The following is a 15,076-nucleotide window of genomic DNA, read 5'->3' on the forward strand; positions in this document are numbered from 1 at the left end:
AATGGTTTCTACTAGACGATAAATTATTTAATAACTTGGTTAAAGAAAGCAATGTACGATCTTGAAGCCAGTTTAAAGAGGATTTCAACATGCTATAGCCTATAGCAAGGATTGGATTATATCAAGTGTGTTTTGTTTGAACGACGTTCAACAAATGTTCAACCTCGTGGCTGTGGACGTTGCAAGGTAAGTCTTTATAAGAATATACAGAACACTAAACGCTTTATAACCCAAATTTATTAACTCCGTATAACATATCTCAGTACAATTTTTGCACTACACACACCGCCAAAAGTCAATTGCATCCTCCATTGCCGGTCTTGTTTTAGAATCTCTCCTCGTACAAGCTTCAACTAAAGCTTTGATATTAGCATTTGAAATTCTTCCAAATTGTTCTTTTCTCTTCGCTTGATTTGGCAGCTCACAAATGCACATCTCACACACCAGTATTCCGTAGCTAAAAACGTCGATCTGTTTTATAATAAAGAAATGAGATAAATTATACTTATACACAGTGTATCAAAACTGAAAGCTCTTTTGAAGTCAGTTATTCAGTATGAAAGCTGCAGGACTGTAAATAATCTCAAGAGTGCGTAAAACACAATTCATCCTCGGGGAATTGTAATTATTTTTTCGTCTAAGGGCTGTTTAGCAGTTTTTAATTTATTTTGCTACCAGAATTTCATGTTTGTCGCTTCTTGTTTAAGCAAGCGAGACGGTTACCAAAACAACCTTGATAGCTATATAAAGGTCAGTTATGCATGTCAGCATAATATGTTGCATTAGGCAGGATGGAGCATTCACTATGGCAGAAAACATCCCGTTTAAATTGGGATCCTACTTGTCGAAACTGGGAATGCGGAGTAGAAATATTATAGAAATACATATACATGATGGAATTCCGAGCATCGTCCAGTCCCAGTAAACTTCCCGCCCCGGCTGTCATATAAACAGAACTTATGTTACCTTGGGGTCATGGTGTGCTCCCCTGGCTTCTGGTGCGGAGTAAAGGGCCGCTCCTGGATTCGGTGTGTTGCAAACTTGCATGAAATTGGCTGACCCAAAATCGGACATTTTTGCTCGTCTTACTGCACCGTTTTCAACCGTTAGCAACACGTTAGCACTACTCACATCACGATGGATGATTGGGCTTGGCTTTTGCGAGTGAAGATAATTGAGTCCAAGGGCAACGTGTTTGGAAACAATTTTGATCTCCTGGTACTCAAAATTAGACTTTTTTCTGACTCGTTGCTCAAGTAACGTACGTAGAGCGGTGTCCATCAGTTCTGTTACGATTAAGAGTTGATCTTGAGCGTTTTTTGTCGCGCATATAAACTGTAGTAAATTCGGATGGCGGCACTGCGAAGCAATATCTATTTCACGTTGAAGAATATGCTTGTTATAATCTGAGATGATTATTTCGTGAAATTTTTTCACTGCTACTGTCGTACCATAGAAGTCTCCCTTGTAAACTGCTCCCCAAGCACCTTTCCCAAGCAGATCGTCATTTGAAATTTTTACCGTTCCATATTCTGTCATGAAAGTAGACGTAGTATTTTCCTGAGGTTGTTGATGTTCCTGCTGTAGTTGCTGAATTTCGCTATTCATGTCGGTAATTTCTTGACGAAGTTGCTCAATTTCGTCATTTTTGTTGTTGTTTTCTTGTCGAAGTTGTTCATTTTCGTCATTTTTGTTGTTGTTTTCTTCACGAAGTCGCTCAATTTCGTCGTTTTTGTTGTTGTTTTCTTGTCGAAGTTGTTCATTTTCGTCATTTTTGATCTTGATTTTCTGTTGATGTTTTTTAATTTGATTGTTATTAATGTTATTTCCTTGACGAAGTTGCATAATTACGTCATTTTTGTTGTTGTTTTCTTGACGGAGTTGTTCCATTTCGTCTTTTTTGTTCTTGTTCTCTTCTCGAAGTTGTTTAATTTCTTCTATCTCAAATTTCTTCTCCTCGCGAAGTTGTCCAATTTCATTATTTTTGGTATTGTTCTCTTGGCGAAGATGCTCTAATTCGTTATTTTTGTTGTTAAGTTCTTCACGAAGCCGCCCAAGTTCGTTGTTTTTTATGTTAATTTTCTGTTCAAGTTCTCCAATTACATTAGTCTTAATACTGTTTTCTTGACAAAGACGTTTATTTTCGTTTTTTGTAATGTTCTTTTCCTCGCGAAGTTGCCCTATTTCTTCATCTTTATCTTTGTTTTGTTGTCGCAAATTGTCAATTTCGTTATCTTTGTCATTGTTTTCTGCAAGGAGTCTTTCAATGTCGTCATTTTTCTGGTTGTTTTCTCTTCGAAGTTGCTCGTTGGTATCATTCTTGTTACTGTTTTCTTCATGAAGTTGCAGAAGCTCGTTATTTTTAATGGTGTTTTCGTTTTGAGTTTGCCTAATCTTATTTTCGTTTCCGTTGATTGTTTGTTTAAGTTGTGTGATTTCTTGTCGAAGTCGTTTAATAACGTTAGATTGATAGTTTTTTTCTTCCTGCAGTTCATTAATTTCATTGTTTTTGTCGCAATTCCCTTGTTTAACCTGCAGTATTTCGTTCTTCGTGTTAACTTGCTCGTTTTGAAGTTGCTGAATCTTCACATCTTTGGTCCTACTTTCTTCTTCAAGCTGAAAAATTCTGTTATCCTTCTTGGCATTCTCCTCTTGAAGTTCGCGAGTTTTATTTCTTATTTGCATTCCTTGATCTTTCAAACACAGCATGCTCGTTGTAACATCAATATTCTCCCGGACACGATGGTCACTAGTCTCATCCTTCACCTCCTGTATTTCCGGTTCAGCTGGTTTCCATTCCTGTTCTGGCTCATTCATCTCGTCATTTGCGTCTTCAAATATTTCTAAATCCAGATGAAGCTCCTCACTCTGCCCTTCATCTGTTATAGCAACGTCGATGAGATCTTCTTCTACGTCATAAAGCGGAAGAGAAGAATGCAAATAACGTATTACTGACCAAAACATAAATTATAGCCTTAAGGTACATGTTTTATATTCATGTATCGCATCATTTACGGCACATGTTTCAACATAAGCTAATCGCAGAGTTCTACAGAGAATTTTGGAAATCGGAACGAAAACAAATTTTGGTGGTCCCTTCCATCATGAACATAGTTTTCCAGCTCGATGCAAGTCCGCTAATTGTGTAACACAATGTCTTCATGTTTTGTTAATATTTTCAACATCTGATTACCGATGATTTTTCACGGTAGCAAAAATGATCATTTTACCTTTAATTGTTTCTTGTTCGCTTTTGAGCTTTTGTCTGTCTTCTTCCTCAGTTTCCTAGATGAATGATGCAGACCTATTGTTATTTCTCACGTTTCAAGAACCAAATATACAGCATCTTATATAGCGAACTCTTTTCGACATATCCTAGCATCGCGTTGCGAGCAAATGGATGAAATGCACAGAGTATCAAGTGGTGCAAAACAAAACGTCAGTTCGCCAAACGTTTAAAAGAACTGGGTATAAATTGGCTAAAAACGAATACACCATCTTAGATTAAGATACCTTTGAAGTGGATTGAGCTCTTTGATTCAAAGCAACTGACGTCAGTGGCGAAAACAATCTGGAAATTCGACGCCATATTGATACTCCGCGACCATGTTCATTAGAAAAATTGCTTCTTGACGAGGCCATTTCCAGACAGTTTCATGTATCTATTTAAACGAAAGATTAATTGCCGTTTTTAATACTAAAGCCCCGTACAGACGGGCAAGTTTTCTTTGACAAGTTTTCTTGACCAGTTCACTTACTGGTGTGTATGGCGAACAAGTTTTCCTTGACAAGTTTTTCTTGACAAGTTTTACGGATAATATATATGTCGAGTATATTTACGACAATATGATAAAATGAGACGAGTTAACGATGGAATCTCAAAACAAACAGAAATGATAAAACTTCCAAAAACCGCTCAATTGGCTCGAATATATTGTTACTTGAAAAGCTGGCATGGCTAGCTTTTGAACAAGGCTCCTTTTCAAGGAAAACTTGTCAATTTTTCCCGTACACACGAGCAAATAAAACTTGGCAAGGAAAACTTGCCTTCTGCACGGAGCTTAAAACGCAATTAGTATCCTTATTTCCCGAAATATACAAACGTAAAGCTTATTTAAACCCATTTATTAACAATACTTATCGAATAAAGTAAATATGATAACACAATAATTAATGTATTTCTATATATTCTCTCAAAAATTAGAGGTTAACTGCATATGAATATATGAATATAGCAGCTTTCACTTTGCAAATGACGCCCACTTGATTTGGTTTCAATTTACGCTGCATAATACTCCAGATATATATAGACCTCAGAGATTACAATTCCTGGTATTGAACTGATATGGCAGTTACTTTCGATTTCAAGAATTTTGAATGGAACAAGCAGTATATAATACTGTTAGCTTAATCACTGATCTTGATCTATACAGTATATGTTAGGCAGGATTAAATATATGTCGTGCGTGATTGTACAACATCATCGCAGACATTGCTATTCGACGCGAATTGCACTGCTTTAGCGAGTAGGAAAGATATACGAAATTGAATTGCATATCTATCAGACTATAACTATATGTAAACAATACTTCAGATCCGAAATGATTCATTTTATCCGTATAAATTTTATCTGTATTTTTAGTGGGGTTTTTTGTCCATATTTAGCTGCAATATAACGTTATTTTAAAATGTTTGAAAATGTTTAGTATTCCGGGAAAGAGTTGAAATTTGGTAACAAGGCTAATGTCGATACATGTAGCAATACCTCAGTACCGACATTCCTTGTCTGATTGAGATAAAATAACAACTGCAGCATATTAATCACGATGAATGTGCACGTACCTGACTAGCTGAGAATATACGAATCGGCTTTACCATAAATTTAATACAAATCGCTGTTGAAATAAACCACGTCCAGACCAACCATAACTACACTACGAACACAATATATCTGACAAATACTTGGAAATGCAATCGAATTTCCTAGACTTGCAGTGTCATTTTAATTCGCGGTCAAGAGAGGTCAAGGGAGGTTTTTACGGCTAGGAGACGGCAATAAAACAGTAAATATTAAGTATTTAATGCACTATCAACAAAGAATACTTAAAATAAAATCTGTGCATGCTGTAGTGGACGAAGAGGCTCCGATGCCTCCGATTTCTGACATGCAAATACAAGTTAAGATCAAAAGAAAATTAAAAAGCAACCGCAGTCTGATCAAAACATTGCATGAAAGGGGAATACTTTTTAAATTTCATGACGTGACAATATATTGATTCCACCACCTTGAACTGCTATAAAGGAAGAGTTTGTCACTTCGTTTTATGGCGCGAGTGTAGTATTCACTACAGAGATTAAGTCGGTTTGTCAGCGTATGATACTTCGATAGTTTCTGAAAGTGTTTGTTATAAAGAATTATCGTTTTGAGATTATAAAATTAACAGTTTAATTATTAACTATGCTATTCGTTCAACTATGTAAATTGGGTCACAAACACCATTTACATAACATTTATCACAAACCTAAAAACTACCCTATGATTTTCTGCCCTCAAACTTACAGGTGAGAAGCGAAGCCTTTGGTGGTTTCGTTTATGGTTTTTAACCGCTGGCCCTCACCCTGATTCTATATTTCTTACTGCATGTGCGCCCGCGATAGCTATTCGTGAGAGCAACATAAACTTCGCACTTCCCTGTTGGCGGACCTACAAAGTACTTGACTACCATAGAAGATAACTTGCAATACTAAATTGTGAAGAGTTTAGGCACCATACCAAAGGTATTTGAGATTTGAAAAGAATGCAAGTTTTGATTAAATTTAGTGCAATGTTATTCTACCGTCTGTTATTTAAAAGCTCACTAGCTCGCACGCAGACTCTTTCAGTACGATACCAGTTTTTGAGATCTGAGAGTCTAGCAAACTAGACATTTTCAATAACATATTTATATATACAACCTGTGCAGGCTAAAGTCATAGTAGGTAAATCAAGTTGCGTCAAGATTATTGGTCGCATCATTCTGGTCACATCTCTTGCCATGAACTAATTACTTGCGACATTGTTGGTCTCTTTTGTGGATCCATGGCTGTACAAATATTTACCAAGCTTTCGATCCTTTCATTTTTAATTCTCTTCACTTGAAAACCAATTATGTCTTTATTGGGAAGCTTAGAAATGAACATCTCACAAACCAGCAGCCCATAAGAGAAGACGTCAATCTGACATAATATAAACAAAATAATATGAAACTTTTACTTTCAAATAAACTAATCTTTTGTCGAACATCTTTTCAAGGTTCCCAAATTTATGTTGACTCAACTAGTCTAATGTACAGGGACCGGTTGTAAGAAAGTTGGATAGTGGTTTTTTCAGTCGCTTTAAAATCTCCCGTTGTTGGGTATAACTTTGATTAAATCTTAGTATTCCTAAAATAAGGGTCCTATTTAACAATTGCTGGTTTCAAAGCAGAAATTGTATTGCTTTTCAAGCATTTTAGAACGTTTGAAAAAATCACTACCTGGTGGATAGCGCTATCCAGCCTTCGTACAACCGGCCAATAATTAGCGCGATAGGCGAGAAACTTCTTCCGGTTCCGTCCGACAGATGCCTTAGAAAACCCATACGTGTCCATAAGAACGCCCCCCCCCCCCCAATTATCGCGCTAGGCATTGTCCCGCCAATGCAATTTTTTGACAACTCGATAACGTAATCGTTACCGTTAATCATAACTTAATCGTTACCTTTGGGCTATGCTGAGCGTGTCTTGCTTCTGGTGCGGCGTAAATGGTTGCTCCTGGGTTCGGTGTTGCACAGACTTCCATAAAATTTACTGAACCATAATCTGATATCTTGGCTCGTCTCACTTCGCCATGTTCGATGCTCAACAACACGTTGGCACTGCTGATGTCACGGTGTATTAATGGGCTTGGTTTCTTCAAATGAAGGTAGTTTAGGCCCCGTGCGACATCCAAGGAAATTAATTTAATTTCCTGTTCATTTAACCGCGAATTCTTTTTTCCACGTTGCTCGAGCAAAGAACGTAATGTCATATCCATCAATTCTGTCACGATTAACAAATTATTTCGTTCATTTTTAGTCGCACATAGAAACTGTAACAAATTAGGATGTCGACATTGTGCAGCGATATTAATTTCCCGTTCCAGCATTTTCATATTATGCGGGGAAATAATAACGTGATAATATTCTTTTACGGCCACCTCCGTTCCGTGAAAGTCTCCTTTGTACACAGCTGCATAACCTCCTCTTCCCAGTTCAACGTCAGAAACTCTCACTGTCCCACATTCTGTTATAAAGCTTGACTTTGTGGTATCTTGAAGTTGTTTAATTTCTATTTTCATGCTGGTACACTCTTGTCGAAGTGCTTGCAAATCACTGCCCATTGCTTCTCTTTCTTTCCTGAGTTCCTCAATTTCGTTGCTCATAGCGTTCTTGTCTCTTTCATTTTGCTGGATCTCGCTATATTTGGAAGCATTCTCTTCTCGAAGTTGCCGATTTTCGTTGTTTTTCTCCTTATTCTCTCGACGAAGTTTTTCAATTTGGGCGCTTATTTGACATTTCTCTTCTCGAAGTTGCTTATATTTTTGCTTCACTTTCCTCTTATCTCCACGCAACTGTTCAATTTGATCCTTTAATTTACCTTCCTCTTCTTCATGTTGCTGAACCATGCAACATTTTTCCTGTCTGAGTTGTTCAATTTCATTGCTAAGCATACTGTTCTCTTCTTGCAGTTCCTTTATCTTCTTAAAGTACTCCAATCCATTAAGTTGCAACTCCATCATCGGACCTAGGTTCGCTAACTGAACTCTTTTGTTATCTTCTTGCATAAGTTCATTAATTAGTTTCAAGTTTCTATTCTCGTTGCGTGCATCCTCGTTATCGTTACCCAGGCGTCGCATTTGTGTGATCAGATCAATATTCTCATTTTGGACGCGTTCCATTTTCGTAGTAAGATCAACGTTCTCATCTTGAAGTCTTTTTACTTTTCTCCTCTCTACAGCAATTCTGTCTTCTAGGAGTCGTACGTTAATACTTAGATTGTTATTCTTATTTTCAACATGCTCAATTTTGGTGGTCAAATCTTCATTTTCATTTTGAAGACTTTCCATTTTCGTTTTGAGGTCAACATTCTCATCTTGAAGAGGTTCCGTTTCTGTTGTTCGCTCAACTTCTCTAACTTAAAATCAAATCAAGTTTTAACCATGAATAAGTTAAAGCAAGGCTTGAAGCATAGCAGCTTTATTTCCAACACGCAATGCCTTATTTGCATTGGACTAAACGCCTAACGGTTAAACTGAATAGCTAAAAAATTCGTCACGTGAATTTTTGTCAGTTACAATTAACTTTTATATATAATGTCGTATTTGTCTCGCACACACACACCGCACCCCTGCTTCCGACGGGCCAGGGTATTTCAAATCCTTTACTATGGTCTGTCAAGCATTTAAATTCTCAGCGAACATCCTACACCCGAACCCCTTAAAACCCGAGAGTATATAATTATTTGATTTCTTCTAAACATCCATATTTAGATATATTATAACTTCAAGGTTCTACCTGTTTGTTCAACGTTGGTCAGTCTTTGTTCATTGTTCTTCGGCTCGCAACATTCTTCTTTCTATAAAGCAAATGACAGAGCGACGTTACTGGGAAAAGATACTGGGGATGGGTGGTGGTGTTTACAGTGGTGCTTATTCCTCTTTTGGTGGACAGTCGTATCACCCCTTTTATAAAGTTTCTTTTTGTGACCATATATAAAAAGAGTGGCGTGCCTTTATATTGTAATAATGAATACGATGAAGGGCATTTTTTTGGACGAATTTAAGAGAAGTATCAATATTACAATGCACAGAGCTAAGTTTTCGCTGGTGAGGAAAAGCAAGTTCATACCTTTTCACCGGGTTGGTCTCCTTCATCCCTTACGTTCGTCGTGGATATATTATTATTAATTGCATTAAAGCTAGATAAAAGGCGCCCCCAAAACGTCGACCTTTCAGCCATTTACTATTCATACCAATCAAACAGTATATATTGAATCGGTTTCATCTTTTCCACACGATCCAGTGACAATGTATATCCAAATCTAGAAGAATATTTTTTTATGTATGGTGTCCCAAAAAATACCACTCAACAAACTATATAGGAGATCATTATTTAGGCCTACAGCAATTCTGAGTGGTTTCATTTTCAGATGAAAGTGCAACTTTTGCCGCAAACTAATGCAGTAAAACTAAAATTTAAAAGTTCTCAAATTTAAATCAGAAAATTTTATCATAAACCGGTAGTATTTGTTTAACTTGGCCTTTATTATATCCTAAATATCTTAGGGATACATTAATACAACCATCGTCATTAATTGTGACAAAACATCACCAACTTTGACAATTAATGTGCTATTATAAATTAAATGGTTAAATCAAAAAAGTTGAAAATTTATGGATTATTTTAAGCAAAACTTGGACAAGTAGGAATTTTAGTCGTATTTCTTTAATTAGTTTTATTTCTTTATTTTTGGCAATTTTGCGGGAACGCAATTTTAACTTGTATTGTTTCCACCGATTTTTTCCGGTTTCGGTCATTTCCGGTTTCCGTTGTCTAAACGACCATGACTTATTAATATAAAATAACATGTATATAACGCGTGTTCTGATTGGTCGAAGCCCATGTTTGAACTTTGGATCAGGCCATCCAAACACGGAAACCATTAAGTAATTGTATAATACTTTCCATTTCAATCTTTTTATACTTATTAAAAGTTATCCACAACTAAAAAACGTAGTCTGTCGCGCACGTTGCCGGCAAGACAAACCGTTCACGTGGTTAATAGTTATATAACGGCTCTCGTGATGATCCTCGATCAAAGATGGCTTGCTTGGCGATTTATTGATGCTATTGTCAGCTATGTCATGCCGAAAATCCGAGAATTATCTATACGTTTTGCAAATCGAATGGTCTTGGGAAAGCCACGATATAGCCGCAAACAATAATTATTAGGGAATTCAGGTCATCTTGTAGGCCATTTCTCTCAGCAAATGTACAATTGATATTATTATTATTTCCATATAGCTGCGTACACTCGCGCCGAGAGTGGCATTTTTCCCTACTTCTGCTAAGTTACTCGTGTAATCTGAATAGCCACAAATCCGGCAGGCTATTTTTTGAAAACAGCTAAAGTATTGGCTTAGGTGTACTTATAGCAATAGCAAACCAGGAACTGTTCTTGTGCATGCTTGAATACGTGGCATTACGTGCTAGAACTATAAACAAAACTAATCAAACTATATTATATGACTAACACGGAAATTTGAGAACTATGTCGTTACCCACCATATTCGCTATATATATATCCAGTGTGATATTCCTATGTTTCAGGGTATCTGTCAATCAGTGATCTCATAAGGAGGTACTTATCGCAAAATTAGATAGAAAGAAACATCTATACGACATTCGTGTCCTGCTGTTTCCTGTAATTCCTTGCCTGCATGCATTAAGGCGATTACCAAATCGTTTTCTGCGCAGGATTGCGTAATCTATAATAATGATAATTTATGGAAATTTTTTAAATCTGTATCATCGTTTAGTTCGCTGCCTTTGTAAATGTTGTCATTGACAGAGAACGGGTTATTTTTCATATATTTTGTTTATTCTTTCAGGTTACTCTTTTATATGCTATTATATGTTATGCTTCACAATTAAAAGTGACTAAAAGTGATTTATAGTGGCTATATAGAGTCGATATAAAGTGGACAAGTGCTAGGTTTTGGCATAAACAAGGTGGTATATAGTTTCATTATCGACGTACTACGCTATGCCTATAGGTATGCATATTGTATATTACTTGTATTTCTTTACAGTTAACCTGCTCTGTAGCAAGAGCGGAAACAGTTTAATTGCCTTGCATGTCAACTAAGCGATAAAATTATCCTCGTTCGGTTTCAAAACATTTCTATACTACCTCTTTAGCTTTCGTTTTGTGATGGAATTAAATTACACGGACACTTGAACAATTATAAAAATAGGGTATAACATTCCAATATAACCAGGGAGCAGCATGGCAGCGTCTTCAAATAACTTAGCATCAAATGTTGGTGTAACAACTGCCTAAAAATAGACAAAACACTTCTCGACGTTTCGACCTGAGGGCCTTCGTCAGGAGAGTTAGTTAGCATAACTAATTATTAGGTGAGTTAGCTTACTAACTCTCCTGACGAAGGTCCTCAGTTCGACACTTCGAGAAGTGCTTTGTCTATTTTAGGCAGTTGTTACGTTCGACGGTAAATTTTCTCCTCACCAATTTTATCTTGATAGGTCAATAAAGAAAAACAATTATTCACGTCGAAAAACCAAAGCCAAAGCTTACGTAAAGCGAGGGAAATCTATTTGCGATTTACAATCGCCGTCAATACGCGGTTGCTAACGCCATCTCACATTCTTGGACGTCTTGTCTGTTAAGCTTGTGATTTAAAGATTTTTGCTGTATTGTTAGCATGATTTTTTTTGTATGGACGGTAATTTTTTCATTTCAAAGTCTACTGGAACAAGAGAACGGTGACCTATGGACGGTAATTTTTTTTTTTCGACGTCTACTGGAACAAGAGAACGGTGACGTCGACATGGAAATTCAAAGAGATATGGAAAATGAAATTCAGCGACTTCAGGAAGATCAGAATGGGATGAGCAATGAAATGCAAGAACTCAGGGAAACAATTGATGACAAGAACAATCAAATTCACCAACTTGAAGAAGATAAGAATGGGATGAGCAATGAAATGCAAGAACTCCGGGAAACAATTGATGACAGGAACAATCAAATTCACAAACTTCTCGAAGATAAGAATGAGATAAACAATGAAATTCGACGACTTCGAGAAGATGCTAAGTCTCGCTTTCACATACAGGAAAAATCTGTGGTATTCTCAACTAACGATGTGCTCGGACAAGGGGCTTATGGTGCTGTTTACAAGGGAGACTTTCATGGATCTAAAGTAGCGGTTAAAGAATACCACGAAGTTATTATATCTGATTATAACTTGAAAATTCTCCAACGTGAAGTATATATCGCATCGCAGTGTCGTCATCCGAATTTACTACAGTTTATATGCGCAGAGAGAAATGATCAAAATCGTTTGTTAATCGTGACAGAACTGATGGATACGACTTTACGTGCATATATTGAGGGACATGCAAGCCCGCCGTTGAAATTCGAGGAACTAAAATTAATTTCCTTAGACGTGGCATGCGGTCTTAACTACCTTCATTCAATGAAACCAAACCCAATAGTCCACCGTGATATCAGCAGTGTCAACGTATTGTTATGGATCGAGAATTATTCACCAAGAAGAGCGAAGATATCAGATTATGGTTCAGCTAACTTCATAGATATGTGCAACACATCAAATCCTGGAGCAGTCCTTTACGCTGCACCTGAAGCAAACCAAAATTCACAAGACCCAAAGGTAGTGAAAACGGTAACAAATGAAAATGAATTGTATTAGGGTTTCACGAGAGAAAAAAATTTCCCGACGTTTCAAAGCGGATTTTCTCGTACCATATTCACGCGCGAGCCGCTTTTGAAACGACATCTAAAAAACACATTGAGTTATCCTCGTACGGTTTTCCAAAAACGCAAAATACGACTGTAAAACTATATTTTTGACGTCATTCACTGTAATTCACTAACGATTTATGCGCCAGGAAGACATCTACCAAGTGTCTACCAAACTTCCTTTGTATCCCTGTTTTGGTCTGGTTTCCAATTAGTCGTAATTGTCGTAAAGACATTGATTACAAATAGAGAATTTCCACGCTTCGACGTACAAAGGCCTATAAGTCGAAATCTAGAATAGTTTTCTTGTTTATTTTCAGCAGTTAAAGGGATAATGTTCTTGTTTTTCCAAATAGATCGATGTCTTCAGCTATGGAATTCTGGTCTGTGAGATAGCAATTTGTGAACAGCCTGATCCCAGAAATAGAAAAAATCAAAGGAAAAGTATTTCAAACAAAAATATCAAAAAACTTGTGAAATCCTGTACAAAACCAGAACCACAAGACAGGCCTACAATGCAGAAAGTGCTTGAGAACTGGCAACGCAACTCGTCAGACAACGCCGGCCGGCGTCGGTTTCTGCCGAAGCTAAGTTGAACGGATCTTCCCATGCAATTTCGATCAATTATCTTAGCTTATTAAAGGGCCCTTACGAAAAAGACACATGCAAATCACATGTGAGTCACATGTACATGCCATGTGATCATATGTGATCAACATGTGAATACATGTGGTTATATGGAGTCTACATGTGACCCACATGTGATGCGCATGTGGTTACATGGGATACACATGTAGTTCACATGGGGAATATCTGTAAACACATGTGGTTGAGATCTATCTCGCCTTTCGAGTAGGGTACACTTTCAGTCCAGAAAATTTAATATTTAGATTTTTTAGCTTCTAAATTTTAGCTTTTATTCCAATCGATCACAAAATAATTTCGTCTTTCGGTTCAATCCCGAAAACGTCGGCAGCGGACCATCAGATGAGGTATACGTGCACAAATTATAAATTTGTTTTAATAAAAAATGTGAACAGCAGACCTGTGGATGAAGTGTACGCATGCGCAAAACTTTTAGGTTTAAATCTGCACACCATAGCCGATATTTTAGATATTTTAGTTATCAGGGGCCAGTTGTAAAAAACTCTTAACTACAATACATTTTAATTAGCTAAATCGTAGTTATTAGAAAATACACGATTCTGATTAGCCACTTCTGCCACTAACTATATAGTTAAAAGTTAACTACCTTTTTATACAACCGCGGCTCCAGGAACAGACGGTTTTTGGGAAAAGTAACAATGCAACCAAAAGGCCGAAGTTTTTTGTATAGAGGTAATCATATGACGGCTATTATTTAGATGAATTCGCGGGTAATTTCGTCCAATTACAATGCTTGGCTGGCGAACAGTCGAGCTTGCGACTTGATTTTGCGTGGACAAGAGGCTTAAGACAACGTCAATATGTCCGATGCAGTTGTATAAAATCGATAAAATACATTAAAATATACCGCTCAATTTTGAAAGCACTGTCTGCATAAGCGACCCCGACCGTTCGAGAAGTTAAATACAAACTTGAGAGCTGCAAAGTCTACGGAAATATAACAGCAGCATGAATCCGCCGGAAATATTTCACGTCACGCATTCCAACAATGATAATTAGTACAGGGAACTCCTTGAAATCAGGACGGCTTATTATTTAGCTTGCTATTATTGAGCTGAAGCCTTCTGTGAGTGTTGCCGTTTTAAATGTTTCATCGTAGTTTTATATGTTTCATTGCAGTGAAGTAGAGCCGATACAGAGCTTCCCCTTTCCGTGGTCGGTTGCATGTATCAAGCCCGTTTAGCTTAAACGGTGCTTAAGTTCAAAATAGAAAGCAAGTCTATCGTTTTATTCAAGAAGCAAACTAAATGTTTTTAACCTTAATTCAAAGATACTGTTTACATATTCAGTGCATAAAATTCAAGTTGACTCATTCAAGAGAGATGTAAGACTTATCCGCCGTTTAAGCTAAACGACTTTGATACAACCGGGCCCTGGCCTTTTTTGTTGCTTCTGGACTATTTAACTTGTATGCAAATAACTTGTTTCACTTGTATGCAAACTGATAACTTGTTTCACTTGTATGCAAACTGATAACTTGTTTCACTTGTATGCAAACTGATAACTTGTTTAACTTGTATGCAAACTGATAACTTGTTTAACTTGTATGCAAACTGATAACTTGTTTAACTTGTATGCAAGTAACTTGTTTAACTTGTGTGCGAATAACTTGTTTCCCTTGTATGCAAATAACTGTTATTAATGGAATAACTGTACGCCTCTCGACCAATTAGCATCCAGTAATTTTATCATGCTAATTATAAGTACATTTATGAAGCCGAACGAAACTTAATATAATAAAGACGATGGTGTGAAATATATCCAATACAGTTATTTAAAACGATAAAGTACGTTAAGATACCACTTTATTTTGAAAGAAATGTCTTCATAAGCAACCTCGTTCGAAAAGT

General features: G+C 36.8%; 2 protein-coding genes across 3 annotated transcripts; one reads left to right on the plus strand and one right to left on the minus strand.

Annotated features, from left to right (window-relative positions):
- Positions 1-235: 235 nt before the first annotated feature.
- On the minus strand, positions 236-9,016 carry LOC114523831 (probable serine/threonine-protein kinase DDB_G0271682). The gene is made up of 8 exons (XM_028544866.1): positions 8,906-9,016; positions 8,573-8,633; positions 6,739-8,192; positions 6,026-6,216; positions 3,514-3,655; positions 3,231-3,285; positions 967-2,909; positions 236-471 (listed from the first exon to the last, which is right to left on the minus strand). The coding sequence occupies exons 1-8, from the start codon at positions 9,014-9,016 to the stop codon at positions 277-279; spliced, it is 4,152 nt and encodes a 1,383-aa protein (XP_028400667.1). The 3' UTR covers positions 236-276.
- Positions 9,017-11,455: 2,439 nt separating this feature from the next.
- Positions 11,456-14,248, plus strand: LOC114523799 (probable serine/threonine-protein kinase DDB_G0281745). Of its 2 annotated transcripts, none has more exons than XM_028544833.1 (2): positions 11,456-12,483; positions 12,917-14,248. In XM_028544833.1, exons 1-2 carry the CDS (start codon positions 11,503-11,505, stop codon positions 13,154-13,156), a joined length of 1,221 nt encoding a protein of 406 aa, XP_028400634.1. In that variant the 5' UTR covers positions 11,456-11,502; the 3' UTR covers positions 13,157-14,248. The 2 variants fall into 2 exon arrangements, with proteins under 2 accessions (XP_028400634.1, XP_028400635.1); XM_028544834.1 differs by having other exon boundaries at positions 11,456-12,471.
- The last annotated feature ends 828 nt before the right edge of the window (positions 14,249-15,076 follow it).

Source organism: Dendronephthya gigantea, unplaced genomic scaffold (assembly GCF_004324835.1).
Source record: "Dendronephthya gigantea isolate DGI-Jeju-01 unplaced genomic scaffold, DenGig_1.0 000028F, whole genome shotgun sequence".
Taxonomy (NCBI): Eukaryota; Metazoa; Cnidaria; class Anthozoa; order Malacalcyonacea; family Nephtheidae; genus Dendronephthya; species Dendronephthya gigantea.

Excerpts from the sequence above, each read along its gene's own strand:
- LOC114523831 (XM_028544866.1), bottom strand. The coding sequence starts at position 9,016 with ATGGCTGAAAGGTCGACGTTTTGGGGGCGCCTTTTATCTAGCTTTAAT. Across the intron at positions 8,634-8,905 it reads GAGACCAACCCGGTGAAAAG|AAAGAAGAATGTTGCGAGCC; the intron begins GTATGAACTTGC and ends TTTGCTTTATAG. Across the intron at positions 472-966 it reads GAGCACACCATGACCCCAAG|ATCGACGTTTTTAGCTACGG; the intron begins GTAACATAAGTT and ends ATTATAAAACAG.
- LOC114523799 (XM_028544833.1), top strand. The coding sequence starts at position 11,503 with ATGATTTTTTTTGTATGGACGGTAATTTTTTCATTTCAAAGTCTACTG. Across the intron at positions 12,484-12,916 it reads ACCCAAAGGTAGTGAAAACG|ATCGATGTCTTCAGCTATGG; the intron begins GTAACAAATGAA and ends TTTTCCAAATAG.